The following is a 20066-nucleotide window of genomic DNA, read 5'->3' on the forward strand; positions in this document are numbered from 1 at the left end:
TCTGAAAGGTTAAATCCATACAGTCTCTTATATCACCCCAACATTTCAAAAGCGTAATATTCTATTTACTACATTGTATCCGAGTCTGTTCATGAAGGAATTTGTAAAGGTTTCTTTCTATTTTGAGATGAATTGGCATACTGTGTGAATTCCGTTGAATGATTATTAAAAGCCCGTGTGATTTCGGATTACATGTACCAGGATCTTGTAAACAAGAGTCTTTATAAACCTTCTTAATCTGGGGAGTAGATATGCCGTTTAATATTTCCTAAACTCTGCCTTTAAGCTGTTAGGTAATGGATTTAAGATAACGAATAAACATAGGAATTTTCAATGCAGCATTACTTGTGCTTTCATAACTATGTTAGAGTAGCTGCAATGTACGTGTACTGTACATACACTTTTTCCATGTCAGTGTATTGGTTCAGATGATCTGTGTTCTCCCGTTGAACAGTTCGTACTGAAAATGTATTTGATAATGAAGATTATCGTGAATAAAGGTAAAAGTGACGAAAGTAAAAATCACATTAATGCACCCCCCCCCCCAATTTAACCATCTTTACCAGAATAGCATAACCTAGAAATATTCATCTACGTAATAAACAACATCTAAACTTACTTGTCACTAGGTGGAATACGTGATGTCCAAATCTGGTCACGTGATCTTGCATTTCATATCCAGAACGTCTTAAATTGCGGGAAATCCCCATTAAATCTCCGAACTGAGTGTGTATGCATGAACCTTAAACTCGATAGTTTCAGTATGTAAACGTTTTGTTTGTTATTGGGTTTAATATATATATATATATATATATATATATATATATATATATATATATATTCAATTTTTTTAAAAAAAACTTACAGTGTCCGGTATAAGATATTTAAGGAAATAAAATAAACAGTACACAAACTATTTTAAAATGTAACGCCTGGGGATTATAAAATGAAAGCGCTTGCGTTAAAATGTTAACTTTGTGTACTGTTTATTCTATATGTATATAAAGATAAGATATTCTTTATTTCCTCCAAGGTAATGGACAGTTATGAGTATTGGACAACTAGAACATTATACAAGGTAGTGGACAGTTATGAGTAATGGACAACTAGAACATTATACAAGGTAGTGGACAGTTGTGAGTAATGGACAACTAGAACATTATACAAGGTAATGAACAGTTATGAGTAATGGACAACTAGAACATTATACAAGGTAATGAACAGTTATGAGTAATGGACAACTAGAACACTATACAAGGTAGTGGACAGTTATGAGTAATGGACAACTAGAACATTATACAAGGTAATGAACAGTTATGAGTAATGGACAACTAGAACATTATACAAGGTAGTGGACAGTTGTGAGTAATGGACAACTAGAACATTATACAATACATACAACACTAGTAGAACGTAAACGCTTTCATTTTGATTTTTAGACGTCTGACGATCAAAATGAAAAAGCTTACCTTTTGTTTTACTGGTACTAGTGATGTTAATTTTTAGGCCCCCGAGATCGAAGATCGGGGGGCATATTGTTTTTGTCCTGTCTGTCATTCCGTCTGAAACTTTAACCTTGCTAATAACTTTTGAACTGTAAGTGCTAGAGCTTTGATATTTTACATGAGTATTCCTTGTGACAAGACCTTTCCGTGGGTACTAAACCTTTTGACCTTGACATTTGACCTACTTTTTTTTTTTTTTTTTTTTTTTTTTTTTTTACATTGGTCATAACTTCTAAATGGTAAATATTAGAGCTTTCATATTGTACATGAGCATGTCTTGCGACAAGATCTTTCTACTGGTACCAAGATATTTGTCCTTGTGACCTTGGCCATCTTCGGAATTGGCCATCATCGGGGGCATTTGTGTATCACAAACACATCTTTTCTGTTTTTTAAACTTTATCTCTCTTTCCCTCTCTCTCTTTAAAGAAAGAGAGAGGCGGTAAACGATAAAATAAGAAACACTAAGATGTTTAGTAAAGCTTATATATATATATATATATATATATATATATACAACAGGGGATGCTTACTCCTCCTAGGCACCTGATCCCACCTCTGGTGTGTCCAGGGGTCTGTGTTTGCCCAACTATCTATTTTATATTGCTTGTAGGAGTTATGAGATTGATCACTGTTCGTTATCTTCACCTTGCATACACACACAAGGAATAATGTGCTCCAATCTTCTGACCATACTCCTCTCCCTAAAAAAAGACACAAAGGTATGTCTTATATAATTTTACTTCCATTTATTTATTTATATAATAACATTCTATAATTGTTTCAAAATTAATCTAGATTAACCTAATTGAATTAGTACGAGTTTTTTCTGCAGCTGCGAAATATATGGTCACTTTAGCCGCTATAGAACACCAAGTCAAAGAGCAAGGGATGGTATGTGATTGTATAAAATCTAATAATAATTTACATAATTACTGTTACATTTTCTAGATTGAGACTATCAAATATTGTTATATTGTGTTAGGATGCACATATTTTTGTTTGTTGAAAGAATAAAATAGATATCGTGAAAACTGTTGTAAAACTCTAAATCATTTAATAAAGGAGTTTTGAGTTTAGATGAGGTTTCTCTTGTCTATACTGACCTTGACATGCATTGGTTGACTGATCAGGTCTGTGTCGTCAGAAGTCATTAACTGTATATCATATTGTTGCTCTTGTTGCGTATGATATCATATTGTCTATATTATATATAACATCATGTTGCCTGTTAGTATACACTACTGTGTTGATGTGTTGCATATTGCATTATGTTGCTTTTGTTGTGCATTAGACCGTATTGTCTTTGTTACGATTGCCGTGCCTTTGTTGTATGCTCTGAAATATCACATAGGGAATGCCCTCAATGTGAGAGAAGCATTCTCGCTAGAACGTTAATCAATAATCAAACAATCACAATGGCATCCGCTTAAAAATGCCATTCATTATATAACGTTACCTGACGCAAAATATTATTAAAGGAAGACAATCCAAAATTTCAGAATACATGGTGCATGCAACATAGATGTACTTAGAAGGAACAGGGTCTGCGTATTTTATAGTACATGTATTCCATAGACAGTGCTTAACGTGGTGATGGAATAACGTCAATCGTATGTTGGCTTTAACAAACGAGTTACGTTACAACACTGAAATTAATTTTACCTAAATTTCTCTCTCATAAAAACCGTCTGAGGTTTATATCTATACCCCCTGACAAAGCACAAGTTCAAATATGAGTAATATTTTGTGAGGTCTTTGAAAGTATCCATGTACCCCTTGCTTGAGGAAAATTACAATGAGGGGCGAGGACCTTCATGACAATGTCGATACCAACACAACAATTTCGACATTTCAAATTATGTCATTTCTCATATTATGATTTGGCAAGCGACTGAAAATCCATTTTTACTAACGGAGAACTGTCTTCACTGTGATGATAAAGTGAATTGTAGTTTTATAAAAACTGTAACTTAGGTCAAATAAGAAGGGATTTAATTTTCACACCAATACCTGAACAGACGATGTTTTAAAGAATTGGGATGCTAAAACATTTTCACATAAGTTGTAAATCAAGGTTACTTATTTGACTATGGGTAACACAGGACGCGCTGGGTTTCTCTACACCGGTGTTGTCGGTTTACAGTTTATAATCAAGTGCAATTTGGTGTAGTGTAGTATATCCAATATGGACGTTCAGCAGCTGAGGAGATCCTCATTGGATAATTTTAACGATTTTAATTCAAATAAAGTACAAAATAAATGATTACTAGAATTAAGATTTTTTTTTCCAAAACAAAACTGTATTATAGATACCTACATACATTTGAATAATATCAGTTCCAAAATCTTGATTTTTTTAGCGCCAAACTTGTTTTTGATGATTGTACAAAATATCAATCGTTTTCATTTATTCTTTAAAATACATTTTAAACTTCTGTCGATGACTACATACAGTGCACTAGAATTATCCTCTTGTATAGTTTACAGCAAACAAAACACGGAGAAAGAAATCTGTATATTTTCCATCTCACCATTTTCCAGCCATATTGAATTTTTTTTTCGCCCATTTACGAACACCTGCCCTGTGCAGGGTGTTGATGGTGTACACCAAAAAGTGCACACCTTTGCACTTGATTACGGAAATGTGTACACTTTGTGGTCAGTGTAGACAAATCAAGCGCGTCCATCAATGAACAATATCACGACGCAATTGGAATTAAGTAGATCAAATTTGTCCAGAAAATAAGATCATGGTACTATACTCACAACAGATGCCTATCATTTATTTTGTATTTGACATTGTACAATCATTCTCTTACCAATGAAATCATTTATTACTTATGGCGTGTATTTCCTCTGCGTTTTCTTTATAATTATAAAATTCTTTGATCTTTTAAAACAAAATTAATGAAATCTTCAAGGATGGTGTACAACTCCGAGCGCCGAGAATAGGTCTAAATCTGTGGTAGTTCATTTACAGATGTAAATTAAAATTGTATTAATGTTAAAATGTTACTATTCCACATAGTCTTTGTCATGCCGTGCGTTATATGTTAAACAAAATATTGAACAAATCATTATCTGTATATACGTTAAACCCATGAACTGGATGGTTCTTGATAATAAACAATAAACGAACAGCTGAAGATTGATTGATTAATTGCATATTGTTTAACGTCCCTCTTGAAAATATTTCATTTCACTCACTGTCGGTGAAGGGCTACAAAATTTAGGTCTATGCTTGGCGCTTATGGCCATTGAGCAGGGAGGGGTCACACAGGCAGGTGCCACACCTGCTGTGACACGGGGCCTCGGTTTTTGCGGTCTCATCCGTAGGACCGCCCCATTTAGTCGCCTCTTACGACAAGCAAGGGGGTACTGAGGACCTATTCTAACCCGGATCCCAACAGGATTACAGCTGAAGACGTCTCGATATCAGTGAAAACTGATGAAAGGTACATAGAACAAACATACAAAACTTTGATTATGTCGACCAGTGTAAAACCCTTTGACGCAACAATGGTTCAATATTGATATCAAGGAATTCATTGACAATATAACATCTGCGAACGCTGCCTTCATTTCGTTGTTCCCGTAAGTAGGAACTTTACACCACTGCGTCGATGAGGAACTTAACTTGTGTTGTAGTTCTGCGAAACCGTTTAATGGTTTTGCAATGAAACCGAAAAATTCAGTATTGAATTCTGATGAATCGAATCCCGGTACTGCAACTGCATTCAGTCAGAACTAATTCCGCCGCATTCACAGCTGATCCCGGGGACTACTACTTAGTGCAGTGCGGTCAAGAGGAGACAGCACTCGTGGAAACTAGAAAAGACGATCGAAGGAACATATAATGCTGGTGTCAAAGTTGTAGAAACATTTTATTCCGAAAAAGGCTAGCGTGACCCTTTCAAATACAGACTTCTGCTCTCCTGCTGTAATGCATGTCTTTCCTTGAAATCCAGATACGGAAAAATGTCTATTCCTGAAGGTGTACTTGTTGATATTTAGGGTCATGCGAACTGTCAGTTCCTTGTTGAAAGGAATGATAGATATCTGAACATTGATAAATTTTACCCCGTTGTTTTATTCTGTGTTTGGAATTAAATGTAAGAATATAAAACCAACACAGTCACTGTTGTTAATGTTAGTACGAGGTCATGATCTTTATAACGTTCTTTTGATGTTACGTCAATGTGTACGAAAACCGCGCATAACGTCTGTAGAATTTTTCAATAAAAATGGTTAACACATTAAACCGATGTGAAATCATAATAATGCAGGACGCTGAAGATTTAGAATTTTGGTTGAAAGTTGAATTGTAAGGAACAAATCCTTGTAAGAATAACAATGTCACTGTGATTATGCACGTTCAGGTTTGGTTTGTTTGTGTTGTTTAACGTCCCATCATGTTGAGAAATCGTCAGTTTTAGGTGAAGTTTCAAGAAGTTTGACCAGTCAGGTTTCTTGATCGTGACAACGCCGCCTACCTTGAAATATGACATCCGTTTATAAGGTCAAATCCGGAAAAAAACGTGACTTTCACTTTTATGTCTGGCGCATGGCGAAGGAACAGTTATTTCAGGAACCTATGTTAAACGTCCTCAACATACATGTAGCTATATAGGTTTGACGCGGTGACACAGGTCTCCGGGTTACACGGGTCTCCGGGTTGCGAAGCGAATCACCTAACCATTAGTGTGCCGCAACAAGGCAAGGTTTGTTTAAAAAAAAATAGAAGGAAAGGTCACAGGTTGTTCAAAATACAGTATGAAGATTTATTCTTAATGTACATGTACACAATATATATTCAGTTTTACCTGTCATAGTTTAAAAATTGAGAGTGTACTCAAACTTACATCAAGTTCAGAAGGCGAGACCAATATCTCTCAGTTTGTCCATAGAGACTCATGTTTATTGCATTCGCTCAGGCGAAATGAATTTTGTAATAATCATTGTTAAAAGCTCTCTATCTTCAATTAAGCATTTTAGTTGCTTCCATTTGAAATGAGATATTTTTAAACATATAAAACAAGTTTTTAAATCCATGTCAATAGTTATCTTCATACAAGGTCATGAAAGTGAATAAATGTTGTGTATTTCTTATCCTACAATTTCAAGATCATACAAACCTTCATGCACTTTTAATGAATTACTTATGAATATTTTGTTCATAGATATCATAGTGCTCAAGATTAACTGTTATTTATCTATAAAACTGTCATTCTAAGTACACGTGTTATGTCATTATTGTTTGTATTTTGTATTTAGATAACTCAGTCGATGATATGGATTTCAACACGTGCTTATCAAAGCCTTCAAGCTTTTATCACTGTATTTTATTCATTGATTACTTGTGTAAAACTGTATGTGCGAATGGCACACGTACAGAAAATGTGTACACATCGTAAACATGGATATTGTACATTTACAGCATAAAACAATATGTACAGTGGCTTTATCTACGATGTGTAAAATTATACATACAATGGGTACTATATTAAAGATCCACAAGATTAATTTAGTACATAAAACTAGAGAATTATTCTTATTTCTTTTGAAAATTAAATTATCTTGAATGTGATGTTTCTTCCCTTCAAATTTACTTCTTGGGGTTACAAAAATGTACCTGTTTAAAATTCCAATGAAACGTATATATACAGGTAAACGCGTTTTCCTCTTTCACTGTTCGCTTGATCGTCCGGTGTTTAATATCTCGATCTGTTATTGCTCTTCTGTCTTATTCATTCTTTAAATTTGTCACCTGTGAGTGATCAACAGAATTGTTTTTGTCAGTGACTCCTTGTAGTATTTAGTGAAGGCAATGTCATTTAAGTGATTAGAAATACCTGCGATCAAGACAGATTACGCATTACATAATCTTAGAAGATGTCCAACGAGAAATTATTCAGTTTTCAGACTGGAAAAGTAACTCATTTTACGACCGTGGATTATGTACTTTTCGGACTTCTATTAGTGTTTTCTGCAGGAATTGGACTGTTCTTTGCCATAAAAGATAGGAGACACAATGATACAAAAACATTTCTGATGGCGGGCGGGAACATGAACCCCTTTCCCGTGGCCCTGTCTCTGCTGGCCAGCTTTATGTCCGCTATCACCCTACTGGGAACACCTGCCGAGATGTATAACTACACTACGATGTACTATTGGATCGGACTCTCGTACCTCTTCGTTGCCTTTGGGGCTGCCCATGTGTTCATGCCAATATTCTACCGGCTCCGAGTGAGGAGCGCATACGAGGTAAACTACAGTAATTCAGAAAACAATAAATCTTGTAGGGATCAAGGGGTACACATGGCAAGATATACTTTTACCTAAATTCGATGTATAACACTTGTCAAATGGTGCGGTCCATTTAACAACGGTAATAAATAAATGTAAATTGCACAATTTGCCAGATACGACCTGCCCACGAAATCTTTCCAGAAGTATGTTTAATGTAATGTCCTAAATAATGAAACTATGCACATGCAAATGTTAGTTAGTACACATCACATTAAACACTGTCATTAAGAATTATTTCCATATACAGCAACGTCATGAAAGTTTCCTTACCACATCCGCATGACAAATTTTGCCCTTTTCGCTGACAAAGTTAATATCTAAGCAAATGGTGTGGGTTTTTTTTTAAAGTACCAATCGTTGAAAATGATATGGGGTGAAAGATATTGACCGATGAGCTACCTTAAAGTTGTATAAAATCTCAGTAAAGTAACGACTAACGGGCATTAATTTGAATATCAAATAGGATGACGTATCTAGCACAGTAAGATACTTACACATGTAACAGACGCCAGGAATCAATTAAGGAAAGGCATGTTATGTCTGTCGGGGGTTCATCCCCAGGGAACTGTCTTAGTATTATGATGCAGTATTTTAATTACAAGCACCATGAACTATTAATTATTGATACATGTATACAATACTTTTTGAATCTCCTCTCCTATAATGTAGGACCTCCGTGGCTGAGTGGTTAGAGTATCACGCTCAAAATCACACGGCCTCTCACCTCTGTCGGCGCGGGTTCGAATCCCGCTCGCGCCGGTAAGTGAGAAAGTTTCCCAGTTTACTTTCGGAAGGTCGGTGGTCTCTTCCCAGGCACATTGTATCTGGGTTCTCTCTTCCACCAATAAAAACTGGGTGCCACCAGATAACTGAAAAATTGTTCAATCAATCTCCTATAATGTACAACAATATGGATTATCATAACGAAAAAGACATTGAAGTCTGGGACATTGAACATGGTATGTTACACCTCACTCATCGAAAACTATATTAACCCAGTGATTCTTTAAATGACCCCAAGTACAAAGTTTAGACATCATATCGTGTTAATGAATGACCTTGAACATGACCTCCATGGACAGAAGATAACATACATTCCGTGCGTGTGAGACTCAAAAGCATGGCGTACCGTGAATACAACGTTGTACCCGACGTCCGTACTGTATGCGCGAGCACATTGTCGCAATAACAAATAAGTTTCTGTAAGGTGTTTCAAGGAAAACGTATTGTCTAAAAGTTGATGGTCTCGGATGGACGGACAGAACCATGACATACAAAGATTGAACATGCTTAACATCTCAAAGTCTTGGTCTATATAGTTACAATTCTATAGGATGTGACAGACAGACAGACGGACAGATAATGGACAAATTATTCAGAGAGAATCGCTGTACTTTGCAGGAGACACATTTGTTGTTTTGTTACGTTTGCCTAAAGCCAGATCCACAATATATCAATAATGAAGTCCGATATACTAATTCTACGGGGTCTGTTCAATTACACAGCGATCATTTATAATCACAGTTTGATAGACCACATTTTACACACTTCCTTTTCAACACAGGTATTAAGATCCAATAACCCTCACATACAAGATAAAAATGTCCTAAAACTCCGGACGGATATTTTGTTATCTTTTAATGAAATAAAAGGGAAGAAATCATAGTACATAACATAATTATTTGATTTGATTATTCTGATAAACACCATTTTACTAAATCAAATGACTAATTTCATATAATTACAGTTTATATATTTTCAATACATACCTGTAATTTCCTCATTTTTGCTACATATGATAAGTAGAAAGGACGTAACAAGTATCTCTGTTGTAAACCCCAAGACAACGGCTACAGTTATTGAATACTGTATATAAACAGTGTCACTGTTATCAAAATGCTGTATAAAAACAGTACATGCAGAAGCTATGGGCAACTTATTACATGAAAGGTGAAGATAACGAACAGTGATCAATCTTATAACTCCTATATGCAATATAAAATAAAGAGTTGGGCAAACAACACGGACCCCTGGACACACCAGAGGTGGGTTCTATTACTCAGTAGTTAATTACTGGCAACTTACATGTATTACAGGGTTTATCTATAGGCAAGTACATGCAGTACCTATTATAGCAATTTATTTTATGCATATCGGCGTATTTCCCACATATACTTACTTACTTAGTCCTCTTCGTGCTCGTCAGCACATAAGGCCGTCACCAGAGACTTCCATGTTGGTCTGTCCTGTGCCCATTTCTGGACCTGTCCCCAACTCCAGTTGTTATCTTTCATTCTCCACCGATCTTCTCCAGGTCTCTCTTGGTCTTCTTTTCTTTCTCTTGCCAGTTGGTGTCCATTTCAAAGCAACCCTTGGGATGGAAGTTGGGTGCATTCTGCATACATGTTCTATCCACAGTCATTTTCTCTTTCTGATCGTCTGGGATAGAGGAGTGGTGTTTGTCCTTTTGTACAGTTCGTCATTTGAGATGGTGTTAGGCCAGAAGATGCGCAATATTCTGCGAAGACATTGGGTCTGAAATACATCCAGCTTGTTGGAAATAGACTTGGTTACTTTCTAAGATTCAGCACCGTATAGTAGGACCCCAAGCACGTTGCTCTTGAAGATCTTAATTTTGGTGTTGGTGCTAAACTTTGTTGACCTCCAGATGTTCCACAGAGTAGCATACGCTCCTGTGGCTTTAGAAATGTGAGCTTGTACATCTGCCTCTGAATCCCCATCAGTGGTGATCTTACTTCCTAGGTATGGGAAGTTGGTGACATCATTTCCCACATATATACTTCTACAAATGGAACCAAACTTTTTAATTACAAACTTTACAGTGCCTAGATATAGATCATCTTATACATAATCTTACGTGTTCTTGTTCTTCATCTTCTTTCAACTATAGTTCAGCTGGACATTTCATTACTGGTGATGTTGGTATAGTTGAAAATGAGGACATCAAATTACTTATTTTAAAAGGTCCTAAATACAGAGAACCTGTCAGTCTTTCAATTGGCGATAGACCTTCATCTCTATTATGCATTCTGGCGAAGATAATGCCAGACGATGGGCTAAATATGAAAAAGAACCAGTTACCTTGTCAGAATGGATAAAAGTATCAGAGGAATATCAAATTCACATATCAAACACATCAAAACAAAAGAGTGTACCATTTATCCTTCTGTGTTTAGTAAACCAAAAATGATAAAAGAATTAGATAGGTTACATGAGGAATATGTTTTGGTTCAAGCTGACAAAGTTTGTAACAACATTGTCTTTGTTTGTAAGGCTCATTATCGCAACTGTATTTTAAACAAATTTGGCATTAATTCAACATTTGGTAACCGTACTTATATTCGATATTCCATTTCAAAAGATGAAACTCTTCAAAACCATGCTTCAGTTTTAGACATATTTAATACCCCGGTCAATGGGATGAATGAATTTGAGTTACCGTACTTATAATGGATTCCTAAACTTCACAAAAACCTTTACAAACAAATATACATTGCTGAATCCAGTAAATGTTCTACCAACCCCTTATCATTGCTCCTCACGAAAATATTAACAATTATGAAGAAGAAACTTCAAAAGTATTGTGCCACATGATATGCCAGTAGTGGTGTAAATCAAATGTGGATTAAAAAAAATTCTGAAGAACTTTTAGTAAACTTGAAATCACAACTTTTCGCAAATTAACAGCACCAAAAGGACCATTCCTAATAATAAATTGAAGACTAGCCTTTTTGACATCATAGACATTTGCTTCCACAACACAAATGGATAAAAGAAATACATTGTATCATAATCTAGTAATCAGTCATTCCAAAAATTGCTTTGTTAAATACCACTCTGACTCTACGCAGATGCAATCTGAAGTTGATATTAAAAAGATGCCTGAGAATCTCATTGAAGCTATCTTCTTTGTCTTTGGTGATCAGGTCTTCTAACAGTTCCGTGGGGATCCGGGTTAGAATAGGTCCTCAGTTCGTAGACCGCAAAAACCGAGGTCTCGTGTCACGATAAAGATCCCTCGCTGCGCAAAGGCTATAAGCGCCGAGCATAGGCCTAAATTTTGTAGCCCTTCACCGGCAGTGGTGACGTCTCCATATGAGTGAAATATTCTCGAGCGGGACGTTAAACAATATTCAATCAATCAAATTCTAACATTCTGTTGGAATTCCCATGAGCACGAATTGTGCTCCTTTGTTAGCTTACCTCTTTTTATAATCTTATGAGGCTGAATTTATTAAAAGTTTCAACGTGAAAAGAACAAATCTTTAGCTGTGGCCTTCAACTCGACATTTAGATACAGGTATATTGATGATGTTTTATCTATTACATTCATATATCGATTTGATATATCTCGAACTCGAAATAAAAGACATCAGAGAGTCGAACACGTCTGCTTCGTACTTAGATATTTTATTGAAAGTAGATATGAACGGCAAACTAACAACTCAACTTTATGACAAACGGGATGATTTCAGCTTCTCTGTCGTCAACTTCCCATATTTATGTAGCAATATTCCATTATCACTTGCATGTGGTGTGTATGTCTTTCAACTAATTCGATACGCTAGAACTTGATCTGTTTTTAAATCGAGGCAGGCTACTGACAAAAATGTTGATGTTACAAAGGTTTCAACTGTCTCAATTAAAGTTAGCATTTCGCAAAATCCATGGTCGTTATAACGATCTAGTTTGCCAATAAAACCTATCATCGGGTCAAATGCTGTGCGATGTGTTTCATGCCATTTGTTATGCCGTTCTTTACACAATGATTTTGACTACGGGTTACTCCGTTTACCTATTCAAGGGTTCATGACGGATGTAACCGGTCAACAGGGAATGCTTACTACTCCTAGGCACCTAATCCCACCACCTCTGGTATATCCGGGGTCCGTCTTTGCTCAATTCTCTATTTTGTATTCCTTATAAGAGTTATGAGATTAATCACTACTCGTTATCTCCACCTTTTCATAACATGTACTATGTAACTATATACAACTTATAAGTATATTACTATCTTATTACATGTGTTAGCTATCTGCAACTTAGTAGTAATATGAGACAACTTATTACATATATTATCTGCAACTTATGATATATATTAGCTATAGATAGTGTGCAGTGACATACTTTCAAATGTATTACTGTAGCTATAAGCAATAAAATTAACAATATGGTATCGCAAGTGTTATGAAACGATCGATATCTTATTATATGTACATGTATTACAAGTGGCTTTCAACAATATGAAAGGTAATCTTATTACATGAATATGGTTTTATAAATAGGCAATGTTAAGCGATATTTTGCTATATGCATTAGCTATAAACAATATGCAATATCATACCTATAGGCAATATAATTGGTTTTAGTGATAGACAATGTTAAGCGATAGTTTGCTATATGTATTAGCTATAGACAATATCACACCTATATATGATTGCTGGTTATATTTACAGTACTTGGAGCATCGATTCAGCAAAGGGGTACGGACAGCGGGCTCCATGACATTCTGCTTCCAGATGGTAAGTTTTACCGAAAGAATAACGATAACAGAAGATGGTAAGTTTAAGACTGAAGTTCACAGAAAGAAATTCCATAACATAAATAAAATAGCGCCTATTCTGCATACAAATAAATAAAAAGAATCACGTCCAATTTAAATGTAATGGATGTTAGACCAGTCTGGTGTACTTTCATAAATCTAATAGCAAACCAGGGCAGTCACAGACCCTTAAGTTGCCTTAACCTTTTCAACGATCAACCGACCAAAAATGTCATTTTGTCTTGTCAACGCCAAAAGAAACTTACTTTTAGTAGTGCTGATGTTCTTAAGTTCTTTCTCGTTAAGTCTATTATCATCATTAAATGTAAATACAGGGACCACTGACTCGAGATCCTTGCACTTCGTTCTAATTTACAAAGTATGACGTAAAATTGTGACATTATTCAAACACGAGCTACTAAAAGACAAGATTGAATTCTGATTTTGTTTTTTATCAATAATATATGGTATTATTATACTTTCATGTAAAATACTTGAATCTGATTGGTCGAGAAGCATTTGAAAAAACATATTGTTACCCTCTGAGAACAGAAAGCACGCGCCACAGGGTGATAATATCTAGCAACGGGTAAAAGTACTTGACAACGGGTGATATTATAAAAAATTATCACATGCGTCAAATTTATGAGCGTACGGTTCACCGTAGATTGTTAGACGACGTCATTTGAACGTTGTAATAAACGGGAATACCTGCATCGATATACGAAATATCACATGACAGTGATTGATCAAATGTCAACAGACGTAAGTTTGTCTGCTTTCCTGTTTACATCACATTCAGTATGATAAAACAAATATTGCATGTAGTTGAGGGCAACATTGAAATTTTCACCCCTCGAGAAACCATTGTCAACCTCGGCTACGCCTCGGTTGACAATGGTTTTCTCGGGGTGAACATTTTCAATGTTACCCTCAACAACATGCAATATTTATATATTATCATTGAATGTTTATCTAATCTTATTGAGTATGTATAATTACTGTGGCACCTTTTAGAACACTTCTTTTGACGATTTCACCCCATCACCACCACCTCCCTTCAAAAGTGAATCTAGATTGGCAACAGGCTAAATGTCTACATCAGAATAAGACTTCCGTCTCAGGAAAATAATTTTCGCCTCCCTATAATACCAAAGGAGAAAATTCGAAGTTCAAAAAAACCTCAGAACGATAGATTTATTCAATTAGTCATAAAACCTTTTCGTTTAATCTAACTTCAAGGTGGTCTTAATGATTTGTTTCAGTTTTTAATTAATCTGTATTGCTGCATGTTTACAACATGTAGAATTATCAAATGTGCAAACCAAATATGGATTTCAACGCAATCATCTACACCATCTATTAATGCAACTCATTGAATTCGTCCAATATGTGATCTACGTATTTAGATATTTGTACAAAACATCAAATAATTTTGATGTACCGTATTAGAGAGTTGGTATACGACCATGGGGATTGTAAATGAGGGCTGTGATCCTCATCTGACACTTCACAATTTTTATAAAGCCGTAAATAAGATATTCCTCTTGACAACACAACTTCCTTGTAGGTCAAACTTATCATGCTGCCCACAATAATTGATGTGGGCGGGGTAAGAAACATTCTAAAAAGAAATGAAAAGTTTTCTAACGGAAAAAATGTAATTTAAAGATAATACTTATATATATATATGTCTTAGACTCACGAATCTAATTTATTCACATTTAGTAGATATGTGGTGCTAGAACCTTATAATGATATTTGACAAAACAGAAACACTCGAGAAACATATTTTCCCTGTCATGAGGAAACACTTCATGGTCACAGATAACACGGTTTTCTTTGTACCACGCCCCTTACAAGCAGGAGTTGGAAGACAGTCGGGGAAAACCCACATTTATACATGTGTATCGTACATGTATCATAGCAAGTCCGTTCAGATAAGTATATAAATATGAAATGTACATCTAATGTAATCAACATGAATTTTAAAAAACCTCGCATTGTCCACACCGTACATGTACACGTGTCATTCCAATTTGGTCCAAAATTGTGATTTGTATTCATTTCATGAAGCGGGATATCGCTACCTTTATATACTTTAGCCGCACGATCGACGGGGGGGGGGGGGGGGGGGGGGGGGGGGGGGGGGCGGTCTTGGTCAGTTTGTCCATTATTTTTGTACTATGTACGCCACATTATGTTTCGTTGTTTGTGTAAAGTTTAACAATAATTAATTCACCCACTTTAGAGACATCACTAACTTCAGGACTTGGACCTATGCATGGCGCCCAGGGCAAGTAAGCAGGGAGGGTCCTTTATCGTGACACCTATTACTGTAAAACAGAACTTTGGGTTTCGAAGGTTCCATTATAGATACTCGCGTCTTTCACCAAATTAAAATAATCTGGTGCATACTGTTTAAAACAAACAAATTTCATAAAAGAATCACACGACGCTTCATTATAAGAATGTTAATGAATATATAATTTTAACTATGAATTTATTTTCCGTACATGTTTTAAATCTAATAAAAGAAATCATATGTACTGGCATCCACATGATCCACACTCATTTGATTAAAAAATCTTTTTAAAAACCCCACCTCAAGTTTTTAACTGTCACACCTTCTTGTTTATATCTTAACCACAAAATTTCCATTTCTGAATTTATGTAAAGAATTTGATAATGACGGCACTTTCGTTCATTAACTTAAAGAAAAATTTGACAGATATTGTAAGCTACAATTTCTGTTATGATATTTATACACTATACAACCAACCATGTCCTGATTTCTTTTCTGTTTGACTCATGGATTACACGTACTGTATGTACATGTATATAGATATGTTTAATGGATCTCATGCACTCCATGTTCTTCTGAAACAGGTTTGTTCTGTGATATTTCGATTCTCTCTCAAAGAGTTAAATCAGTTACCATGGTGATGCTGGCTGGAGCTAGGAAAGAGTGAAAATTAGACCAGTAATTGGTACCGTATACGTTTTACATTATGAACCCTGGGTCGAGGCCTCTGCTGGTGGACTGTTAGTCCCCGAGGGTCTCTACAGCCCAGTAGCTTAGTACTTCGTTACTAGCTTGAAAATACGGATGTATATTTAATTGGTGTTATAAAATTTAGAAATTCATTTCAAAATTAAGGATTATCTCCCTCGTGCATAGCTCTTATCCTTGGACGAATTTGGCTCCACTTTTTTGGCACGCTGTTTTTGGCTATATTTGGCTCCAAAACTTCATAGTTATTTTGGATTTCAAACATTTCGGTTGAGCATCACTGAAGAGACATTATTTGTCGAAATGCGCATCTGGTGCATCAAAATTGGTACCGTATACGTTTTACATTATAAAGGATTGGTCATTTGCGAGAGATTCTGTTTAACACTGCAGGCTTGTTTGCAAGTGTATTTTCCAATATTTTATGAACACATACAATGTACATGTATCTATGTAGTATTTCATATATTCTACTGGTTTTTCCTATGTAAACGAAAATATTTTTCACATCACTACCGTGACAATATTTTCATAAACTGGTCTAATTTTCACTCTTTCCTAGCCCCATCCAGCATCACTATGGTAACTGATTTAACTCTTTGAGAGAGAATCGAAATATCACAGAACAAACCTGTTTCAGAAGAACATGGAGTGCATGAGATCCATTAAACATATCTATATACATGTACATACAGTACGTGTAATCCATGAGTCAAACAGAAAAGAAATCAGGACATGGTTGGTTGTATATTGTTTAACGTCCCATTCTGAGTCCTTCACCGTCAATGGTCAGTGACGTCTCCATATGAGTGAAAAATTCTCAAGAGGGACATTAAACTATATACAATCAATCAAAGTAACTGTCGAAAGACGTGTATACAATGACTAGATTTAGGGCCTTCATTGTATTAGATTTGTATGAGAGGGTGCGCTAACATTAAAAGATTGGTTAAAAAACAAGCGATATTGTAATAAATCAAACGTGTCCACGCCCGTTATAAAATTCTTACTCTTTCGCTTGGACTTTTAATTCTTTTGGAAGGATGTTTTCCCTTAGTACTGATTGAAAACGTTTTATTTCATATCATAGCATATTTTGATACTTCCAAGGTTTTATGGTTTATTTTTCGCCGTTTTACCTCACACTTGCAGGTGACGTAGATCGAGCTGTCTATATGATATACCGTTTTCTGATACAATGTCCAATGTCAGATACAATGTCTAGTGTCCAATGTTCTGATACAATATCCAGTCAGTGACAAACATATAGCTGGATCCGCACCAAGGAAAAACTAACTCTAATGATGACTGTACAAGTGACAAACATATAGCTGGATCCGCACCAAGGAAAAACTAACTCTAATGATGACTGTACAAGTGACAAACATATAGCTGGATCCGCACCTAGGAAAAACTAACTCTAATGGTGACTGTACAAGTGACAAACATATAGCTGGATCCGCATCTAGGAAAAACTAACTTTAATGATGACTGTACAATTAACAAACATATAGCTGGATCCGCACCTAGGAAACACTAACTATAATGATGACTGTACAAGTGTGAATTATATGTTGATTCTACACGTGCTTTACTCAACGTAAAATGTATAAATGTAACAGAGTCAAATGTACGTCTCTGCTGAGGATCAAAACCAGGAACTCTCAGCTCATTGTTTTGTCATTCGTTATATAGGGTTAACCAATTTGCGAGAGGTAATAGGAAGGGGGATATGCATATAACACTACCATATTGTCCCCTCCATATAGAGAGAGAGGTTTCCCGACTCCCCCGGAGTGTCAGCATCAGTGGGAAGTTCTTGGGGAGGGGGCAATCACTCACTCGCCAAAGAATATCCGGGTCCCAAAGTGACCAACACCAAGATACAACGATTAGGAGGGTGACTGGACAAAAAGATGAGGGATTTAGACCAAATATGGAGAACATGAAGTGAAAACCATCAAAGTTTTTTCGAGAGAAAAGAAAATTATAGCTACTTGAAGGATATTTGTATAGAATGACAGTGATAGACAGGGGAAAGAGGAAACAGCTGTAACATTTACACTATACATGTAACATTTACACTGTACTTGTTTCTGTAAGATCTACACTGTATTTGTTTCTGTAAGATCTACACTGTATTTTTTTCTGTAAGATCTACACTGTATTTGTTTCTGTAACATTTAGACTATACTTGTGCCTGTAACATTTACACTGTACTTGTTTCTGTAACATTTACACTGTACTTGTTTCTGTAACATCTACACTATACTTGTTTCTGTAACATTTACACTGTATTTGTTTCTGTAACATTTACACTATACTTGTTTCTGTAACATTTACACTATACTTGTTTCTGTAACATCTACACTATACTTGTTTCTGTAACATCTACACTATACTTGTTTCTGTAACATTTACACTATATTTGTTTCTGTAACATTTACACTATACTTGTTTCTGTAACATTTACACTATACATGTTTCTGTAACATTTACACTACTTGTGTCTGTAAAATGTGGCACCCACATTGAAACCTCTGGCACTACAAGCTGTTCTTTCATTTATTGCAACAAAAAATTGATATTTCATATTTCACCTTTTTATTGATTTTTTAACTTGAAACCAGTCCATTTGTATGCTGAAGGCAAGCGAAGACATCTCCTTTTCGATGAAAACTGTGTAAAGAGAAAAGCTTAAGCTGTCATCAGCAGTGCGTTGGTGATGATTAAAACCCACAAATAGAATATAAGGAAGATATTCAATATTTTTTTGGATATAGAATTTATATCACGAATGCGACAAGATTTTTTAGATATATTTTCACGACTGGAAAGTATGTGTGCAAATATAAAAACAACCCTGTCTCACGGGTGAAATAAATCCCATATCCAATAACAAAAGCATTGAATTTTCTGTTTATTACATGTACATATTCTTTGGGTTTTCCTTATTGACGTTCAAAACAATAGTGCGCAGAAAATAAAATACCTTAAGAAAAATGCTTTATCATATAAAAAATCAACAGATTTGAACAATAAGACAACTTTGATTCAATTTTGGATATTCAAATGAAAAATAAACCATGAAAAATTAAATTTATATAACGTAAAATGAAGGCGATTTTCTGTAACGCGGATGAATGTTCGGCAAGTTGTCCTGGTCTTTGTTTTCACATTGGGCGAAGTCCTCGAGGTTGAACTTTAAACTTGTTGCCGCAGCCGAGGAGCATGAAAAGTCGCGTAACACAAGTTCAGAGTGTGAAAATAACACAACTGTGAAAATATCAACTCTTAATCCATGGATACATTCCAGTATTTCACTGTTGAAAATGTAGTAAATCATTCGAAAAGACATGCAGGTGCTTTTTATAACGTCAGGTTTAAAAATAAAAAGCTTCACATTTTGACAATGACTTTATGGCAGGGTGACGTTAAAATTGCAACCGACAATCGGCGATGATGGGTTAAGGAAACCAATCTAAACTACGACCTGATAATGGATATGCATGTAATTGTACAAATTTAAACAAGAAATAGAATGCAGTTACTGTATCTAAATTTACCGAAGTCTTTGTTTATTGGTGTTTTTGTTGTTGTTGTAATTAGCCTTTGTTGCATCCTATTTCTCGATAAAAGCTCTAGTTGAAATGGAGGCAAAAAAAATATCTAT

At 35.4% G+C, this 20066-nt stretch overlaps 1 protein-coding gene across 1 annotated transcript in view; it reads left to right on the plus strand.

The window, feature by feature from the left end:
* Window positions 1-7146: 7146 nt before the first annotated feature.
* LOC125668324 (sodium-coupled monocarboxylate transporter 1-like) overlaps window positions 7147-20066 on the plus strand; it is a 46812-nt gene continuing 33892 nt past the window's right edge. Inside the window, exons 1-2 of the mRNA XM_048902303.2 lie at window positions 7147-7772; window positions 13295-13360. Coding sequence (XP_048758260.2) covers window positions 7401-7772; window positions 13295-13360 — 438 coding nt within the window. The 5' untranslated portion in view covers window positions 7147-7400. The remainder of the gene's footprint in view (window positions 7773-13294; window positions 13361-20066) is intronic.

This window comes from Ostrea edulis, chromosome 4, assembly GCF_947568905.1.
Source record: "Ostrea edulis chromosome 4, xbOstEdul1.1, whole genome shotgun sequence".
Classification (NCBI taxonomy): Eukaryota; Metazoa; Mollusca; class Bivalvia; order Ostreida; family Ostreidae; genus Ostrea; species Ostrea edulis.